This window comes from Carassius carassius, chromosome 26 (genome assembly GCF_963082965.1).
Source record: "Carassius carassius chromosome 26, fCarCar2.1, whole genome shotgun sequence".
NCBI classification, from domain to species: Eukaryota; Metazoa; Chordata; class Actinopteri; order Cypriniformes; family Cyprinidae; genus Carassius; species Carassius carassius.
This window is the reverse complement of record NC_081780.1, coordinates 9,730,413-9,738,547: the sequence shown is the minus strand read 5'-3', so window position 1 is coordinate 9,738,547 and position 8,135 is coordinate 9,730,413. Positions and strand designations below refer to the sequence as shown.

The 8,135-nt window shown below is 38.6% G+C and overlaps 1 protein-coding gene across 1 annotated transcript; it reads right to left on the bottom strand.

Moving 5' to 3' along the window:
* Nucleotides 1-599: 599 nt before the first annotated feature.
* On the bottom strand, nt 600-6,372 carry smo (smoothened, frizzled class receptor). The gene is made up of 12 exons (XM_059511092.1): nt 5,503-6,372; nt 4,665-4,873; nt 4,380-4,589; nt 4,066-4,238; nt 3,635-3,854; nt 3,408-3,531; nt 3,235-3,327; nt 2,666-2,774; nt 2,168-2,353; nt 1,840-1,988; nt 1,540-1,674; nt 600-1,382 (listed from the first exon to the last, which is right to left on the bottom strand). Exons 1-12 carry the CDS (start codon nt 5,765-5,767, stop codon nt 790-792), a joined length of 2,466 nt encoding a protein of 821 aa, XP_059367075.1. The 5' UTR covers nt 5,768-6,372; the 3' UTR covers nt 600-789.
* Nucleotides 6,373-8,135: the final 1,763 nt, after the last annotated feature.

Here is an 8,135-nt window from a genome sequence, read left to right as displayed (position 1 = left end):
ATTTTATGCGTCCACAAATTGAAAACGCAATTGCAAATACAATTTGCAATGCCTTTTGAATAATGTCCGCAATATCATTCCATAGTAAACGTAGCCTTAGGTGCTGTCAGAATATTCATTTTTGGGCAAACTATCCTTTTGAGATTAAGTTAACAATGTTGACCCAAAATTGGATTAGTGCTTTAATCTCTTGAAACCAAACTTGGTATCCTTCATCAGTATCATGATCTGAAGGCAAATACAAAATTTGGTGACAGCGCCACCTACAGGTCAAGAGATTATTCGAACACAGCAACATTTTCAAATACGCGAACACAGCAACACTGGCTCGGGTAATGGCATGTCTTCTGGATGGGTCTATCTTTTTTAAACCTGGAAAAAAAATGATTCTGTTTGGTAACTCCAGTGCTGCAGAAATTACACAATTCCTCTTTAAGCTAAGATCCCAATAATGTGGCATTTTTTAATAAAGCCCCCTTAAACACTAACCTGTTTCCAAACCTAGAAAGGGATCAAAATTACGTCATATTAGCTCAGCTAGCAAACTGAACACCACAATTACATGTAGGATGTTACAAAATCCATGTTGAAGGCACAAATGTCTTTATGACTATTTAATAATGTTTAATAAATCCAGTTCATAATTCATATTTTCATGAGAATTCCATAAAAAACTGTTATCCTTTAGACAAGCAGAGCCAGCACAGCAGTTCAAAACCACTTCTGCTCCAAGTTCTTTGTTTGGCATGAGTATCCAGCACCTTTCACTGCACAAACATCTCCTAATATTTAAAAATCTGAGTCAGCATCCAATAGCTCAGCCTCCATAAGATTGGTTCTGGAGTGTATTGGTACACCCCTCCTGCCATCGGCCCGTGGCACAACGGCAGTCCTGCCAGCATCCATCGCGGAAGCCTCCTGCCCAAGGTACTGGAAAACCCCATTTGGTTGCCATGATGACTGCTGGAAGCCGCCCAAACCATCTTGCATGCTATCTCGTAGAGTCAGGGGATTAACAAGGGGGAGGCTGGAGGGTTTATTGTGTAAGTATCCCAAACCACCATACCTCTCCTGATAAGGAAGAGGACACGAAGGCCTGAATTCTGGGAATGCTCCAGGTAGCATATCCCGTTCCTCCTGCTGCTGTCGCTGCTGCTCCCGAAGGTTAGCCACCAGACTCCGGTGACCTGGAAGTTTTGGGAGACGGGGGACTGAGCTGGGACCAAACTCCCTCCGGTGGTAGGCAGGATTCCCTTCGTCTACTGCAGGACCTGTTGGCCGTATTTCCTTCCTTCTCTTTTTCTTCTTCTTTCTTTTCATCATTTCAGGAGAAATTTCTGCTTCAACCATCCAAAGTTTGTTTCTTTCCTCTGGAGGCGGAACTGTAGGGAAAAATGCATTCATTTTTTATAGTAAATTATGTATTGTTATTAATATTGTTTTTGTTTAATTATAAAAAACAGCTACTACTGGTCACTGGTTACAGTTAACTATTGATTATATATTAATGAATTGTTGTTTAAGAACTAGAGCACTAACCAGGTGTTCCAGTGGGCGTCACAGAGATATCCTGTGGTAAAATTGCCCCTCTTCTAGCCACCATCTTGGTCACATGTTGGGCCCATGCAGAAGACATTTCCATTGATGGCTCATTCAGGTCAAAGTTGATACCCGCTGTACAAATGGTTAAAAAATGGAATGTTGTTGATTTTTGACTAAAATAGGGAGCAAAACACTTTTACATTTTTGACTGATTGACTAGCGTTGAGGTCATCTCTGTGCTAGTGTGCTCCTAAAAATTTAGAAAATGAGCTTTAGAATATAAGAGGAGGTGCTTACCCACAGGTCCCTCATGAGAAACGGTGTGCATGCTAAAGGAAAGCTCTTTTTCTGGATCCTTCTGCAGTTCTTTTCTCTTTGAGAATGCCTTGGCAATCATTTTACTCTTCTTAATGCGTTTCGGCTCATCATCACTTCGGCCAATGGTTCTTGGATGGAGAGAAAATGGTTCACATTAGAATTTTTAATTAATTAAAACAAAAAATATTACATAATCTCAATAAAAATTTATATTAAATGCATATTATGTATTACTTAAAATTTGTATAAAATGTATAACATTTTTTAATTAATGAAACATATTTGTCTCTGTATGTTTGTTAGCTACCTGAACCAGGTGCGTTTCCAGATAAGGATGGTGGCCTTCGTCCAAACCCATGTGCTCATTGCGACGCCTGTGCCGAACATTGAGAAGAGGTTGATCTTCTCCACCAGCAGACTAGGTCTGTTCTTGATGGCACACTCTGGGATCGGCTTGTTAGTCTGGTGAGCAATGGTGACATTCGCCTCACATCTGTATTCAAAACCAGATTCGTTACATGACAGCATTAGTACCCCTCTACATTATCACAACCATAAAACAATATTAGGGGTGCATGGTGAATATCAGCCGATAATTGATGGGCATTTCGTCAGTAAAGCCGGTTCTCAGATGGAATTTACCGCTGATTAGAGAACTGGCTTTATTGATGAGATGCGCATTAATTATCAGCCAATATTTATTGTGCACCCCTAAACAATATTTAGTAGACAAGGTAACACATGTTATAGACACATGTCTATAAAATGCTACTTTGTCAAGAATAGATAGAAAAAAAAGACTCACAGTACATATTCCCTGAAGCTTTTTTCCCACTCAGCTTGGTTGAAAAAGTCATAGAAATGGCAGCCAAACGTAATGAGAACAAAACCAAAGGCCAAGAATCCAAATATGCCTGAGAAATGGGAAAAAAATGGAATTTACTCATTCTTGTCAATCAAGTCAATGATTCACAGAATTTACATCAAGAGCAAAGAATCTCTAAAAATATTATTCGCAAGTAAACTATATTATGTATAGTGGATATCTTTATATGTAAAATGCATTGTTTGTGGAGGATATTTACTCTATTCACATATGCACACACACTTGTTGTGTTACATTGTTTGTGGAGAATGTTATTATATTAAAAGTATTTCTATTAAATATATATTATAATAAAATAGCATAATATTATTACGACGGCTGCAGTGTAAGTACTTACTGTCCACCTTTATTACTGACATTTGTACTTTCATATGGGTTGTATTTTAAATGAATATTTATATAATTGGGGTGGTTATCATTTTGTTCTTAATGAAAGCTGTTCAAGCTGTATAATATGCAAAAAATTTAAACAGGAATCTGAAACTTACCAAGCCTCAGCATCGTTTCATTGATTTTACTAGCAGCTTTTTCACTGAGCAGCCCCGGATGGTTACTTTTAATGGAAAACAATGTCATAACCCCTAGAAAACAATCCACATTGATGAAACCATGTTTTTATGCCATGTGCAACTGTCAAACAAATTGAAAATGTCTCTCTCACCTCTTATTAGGAAATAGCCGCCAACAACAAGGACCACCCCAATAGGAGCCAGCACAAACCCTGCACGGTATCTGTAGTTCTTATAGCCAACAAAGCAAATGCCACTAACCGAGTCTCCATCCACCTGTGGAATATTTCATAGAGTCAATATAAAGTACTCTGAATATGCTGATATTAACCATAAAAAAAAACAACAACAAAAAATAAAATGACAAGTGCAGCCTCACCTCTGCAATGGCCAATATAGCAACTGTCAGAATGAAAGGAACAGACCATGTGACCAGGTGAAAATAGGATGTTTTTCCAAAGAGAGGCTGATGGGTGGTGCCCAGGGCTTTGAACGATGTGTGCCAGGCATAAGTGAGCATAACAAACCAAATGACTCCAGACATTAGCGAATAATACACAATGACGAAGATAATCACGCACGACAGCGTCTCGGTGGATCTAGAGAAAAATAAACCATGGAAAATGGGCATTACTCACACTAATTCATTTGAAATATTCTCCTGTAAGTCATAATTATATTATTATTATTGTTCAGTCCAGTTACTTTTTTGGCTATCAAATGTTCCTGACAGTCAATATTTGTAATATACAGCATAACTCTAATTTAATGAAATCCGACCTGTGGATTTTCCACTGGCTTCATACTTACGACGGCTCTCCAAGCCGCATAGTGTCGTCGCTTTTGCACACAATCTCCTTGCGGGCTCCATCCATGAACTGAGCGAGCCATCCAATACTTCCGATAAAGAAACATGCGTTGACGTAAAAGAGGATCACAGCGGGGTAACGGTTGGAATTCTTCCAGTCGGCGAGAAATGTGGCCTGTGGGAAATTGTAAGCAGGAATAACATCCAAAATTAAAGACTGCAGCCCAAACCTGAACTAGATCCTGTCAGAAATACTGCACACCAGAAAGTCAGCTAGCCTGAGACTATGAAAAGCCATCTTCACCGGTTAACATACCAGCGTAAAGAAGGTACATAGGAGAGTGATGGAGCCGAAGATGGCAATGTAGTTATGCATGTCTGAGTGCTCGTCTTCCGTGAACAGTGGATTGTTGCACTGGATCCCACAACCTTCCACATCCTTGTACCAACTTGCCTGGATGTCGGTTTTGACCAGGGGAGCCTCACACTGTCCTGAAGTGTTGAATTTGATCTTCTGGACCTCATTCTGAAAGTCACAATTTGGTCACATCGTGTGCAATCCAGACCAAACTTTTTGGCCGTATGCAAATGGGTGACTAACCTGGCAACCCTTAGGGAACTGCTCCTTGTTTTCACACTTGAGGAAGTTGGGCCAGCCCCTCTCCCGCTCCACAATACTGCAAGGTTTGCGTGTAGCTTGGCACAGGTGCTGGCTGGGCAGTTCGACCTTTCCATTTTCACATTTTGGCATGTAAACGGCACACAGCAATGGTTGAATGACGGCCCAGCAGCGAGGAGCATTTCTCAACCCTGAGCACAAGCGATTGGGAGATTGTCTGAGAAAATAGTGTCTAATTCTCATTGACTGTCTGGTTAACATCTGATAGTTCATCAAAATAATATTTATAGTGTTAAGTGAGGATATTTATAAAATTATCTGCATCTAGTGGGTATTTAAAGCCTAGGTACAGTAGTTTTATTTTTCGTATTTATAGGAAGTGACCCATGGGCAATGGACTTTCAGGAACAATAAAGGAAACATTGGGAATAAGGTGTGAATGGGAGAGGAAGGAGTTAAATTGCTCATTATGGGGTTGTTGTGAAAATTAAGAACATGATGGCATTGATGCAACTGTCATTTTAAAGCTGTATATTGTCATATAATTTATTATAATTTACTTTGTTTAATATGAATGACAAAATCTAAAAAGCAAAAAAAAAAGAAGTTTTATGTTCTTTTACTCCAACCAATTTGCATTGCATTGCAAACATACTGTGTTCAGCAATATTCAATAATACACAACCTACAATTAATTTTTTTTTATATTTAATTGATTTTATTCAGACTTACAGTTACTAAATTATTTAATTGTCTCTAAATGGGAACGTAGGAATAAAAAATGCATTTATATGTATTACATAATAAAACAGTAACTTACCAGACCACATGGCTAATTTCTCCAAGGCTTCCTCTTGAGTTTCTGAGTCTTCAGCCAGAATCAGAGACGTGTGCGTGTACGGCAAAGGTGAACCAAGGCACGTATTGTATTTTAATACTTCACAAGTAGTGGATTTCTTACAATAGTCGTTGAATATCGTTTCATTTGGGTGCAAGATGACCGCCTGGGCGATTATAGAGGTTGCTGCCCAGATCCAAAGCATCCAAAAGCCTCCAACAATGGAGCAGAGGCGCTTGGAGGACATCTTGGAGACCCAACAATGTAACGTTAGCGATGTTTCATCAAATGTTTCCAAACAAACCGTCGGTCTCCGCTCGTGCGCGGTGCGCTTGAAGGTTTCAAACCAAGTCACAATTTGGATATTTCCTAGATTCGCGATTCCACATTGTCTACATGTATTTTCGTCCGATTCCAAAGTTTTTTATGCCTCCTTTCTCTCTCACTTACTATTAAAAATCTCTTCATCGTACAAACGCGGTGCGTGAAAGCTGTAAACAAAAGTTGCTTTTTAAATTCCAGCACAAAGTTTATCCCAGCTGCGGTATTCGTTACTCTAAAGTTTGAAGAAACCAAATAACGTTCACCATCCCCCACTTTTGTGATGGAGGAAAAAATGTTGCCTTGAAAAGTATGGGACTGGGACTAGGACTGTAACTTGATCCTGGGGCTGCGCGCTCCGTCCCCCTCGAGCGCGCCCCCGCGCTCCCCAGTTTACAGCAAATCCATTGCGAGAAATGTTGTCAAAACTCATCTGCGCGTCAGACAGAGACCTGAGATCCAGTGATCCCAAAATGTCTTACACTTTCAGAGGAATCCGTTTTTCCCTGACTCTGGTATTCACAAGGAGGGGGTGCACATGCACACAAATAACAAAAACTTCTGTTCCCCTCCCATCCCCCTCATGCTGGGGAAAAGCAATCCATGCCAGGCTACAGAATATTTACATGCTTCACTCATACCTGCCCTCATGTCTGATCTTATCGTGTTTACCCTCTGCATTTTATTTGTCATAAAAAAACACACGAATGACTGACTAAACTTTTTTTAATCTTATAAATTTGTTTTTTTCCAAATTTTCACTTTTATCTCAAAAAATGTTTTCTTTCATTTTAGCTATTACTTAGTATCTATTTTTTCTTTATATATATATATATATATATATATATATATATATATATATATATATATCGCCTTCAAATGGTAACTAGTATATATAGAGAGAGAGAAAGAGAGAGTGCCTTCTATTTTTAATATTTTCGGTCATTTTGCCTTTAATGCCACATAAGAAAAAAGTAATTCTTTGGTAAACCATATTAATGCCATAAATAGTCAATGTTTTTAATGTTTTATGTCACAGTTGTCACTTTATGTCAGAATTTCAATTTCAACTTTTCATCTAATTATTACTTAGAATCCCATAATTGAAATTTTTTAATCTTATAATTTACTTTTTCAGAATTTTTTGAATCTCATAATTTTGACTTTTTTTCTTTCATATTAGTAAGTTTTTTTTTTTCATTTTTATTACTTAGTATCTCAACATTTTTATTTCTTTATCTGTTGCAACTAAGTATCTCATAAATTTGACTTTATGTCATGAATATGACTTGTGGTCTAATAATTTCAACTTTTTATGACTCCTATGTGATAATTACCCCCCCCCCCCCCTTTGTGGTGGAAATGAGTTTCCATAGTGATAAGAGAGGAACAGGATGTTGGCAGTATACTATATACACAAATGTAATGATGGTAAAAGATCTGTACTGTCGTGTAATGAAGAACACAATGTACTGGATACACAATACATACACACATAAAAAAAAAATCCACAGTAATGGTGTCAGTTTGAGTGAAACCTTGTGGCATGTTTTACATTGGTGAGAATCTTGTTTTTGTGTTTCATGACATGCGTTTATCTCTTTTTAATCGTTCAAATCATTATTTTCATCTTATTCCCATGGGTACAATACAAAGCTCAAATGTGTCTGGTTCCATGGAAACTAAGAGAAATTGTAAAGGGATGGGAATAAACTTTGTGTAGTTCGGTGTTTCAGATTTAGACAGCAGCACTTGTTGGTGTCGATGCGGTTGGTAAACTATGCTGCTTGCTCCCAACACAGGGCCTCCTTAAGAAGCCCGTCTAACATGGCTGCTGTAGAATGAGTCAGAGGGAGGCACAGACCGGGGACCACACACAAACACACTCCAGCTCTAAATGGGAGAGCCTGGCCCAAAACCTCTACCTCCCTCACCTTCTCTCACACACACGCACAGTCTATCTGTTGCTTTCCTATACACTGACATAAAATACCTCTGCATTGTTCTTATATTTCAGTGTTTTTTTACACTGGTGTTTAAACAACATTAACAAACTGAAGGTGTCTACCCACACTGTCAAAAAATGAATTCGTTAAAAAAAGGCCTTATGAGTTACTGGCTCTTGGCTGTTCTCAGTACACTTCACTCTTGGTTTCACTGCACCTGGTATGCATTTCCTTCCATGTCTATGAATGCGTCTTTGTAATGTTAAATAAAAAAAACCCTGAGCATCCATGTACAACTCAGTAATACTCAGTTGTCAGATTCCAGCCTTGGAATATGCCCTGCAGGTG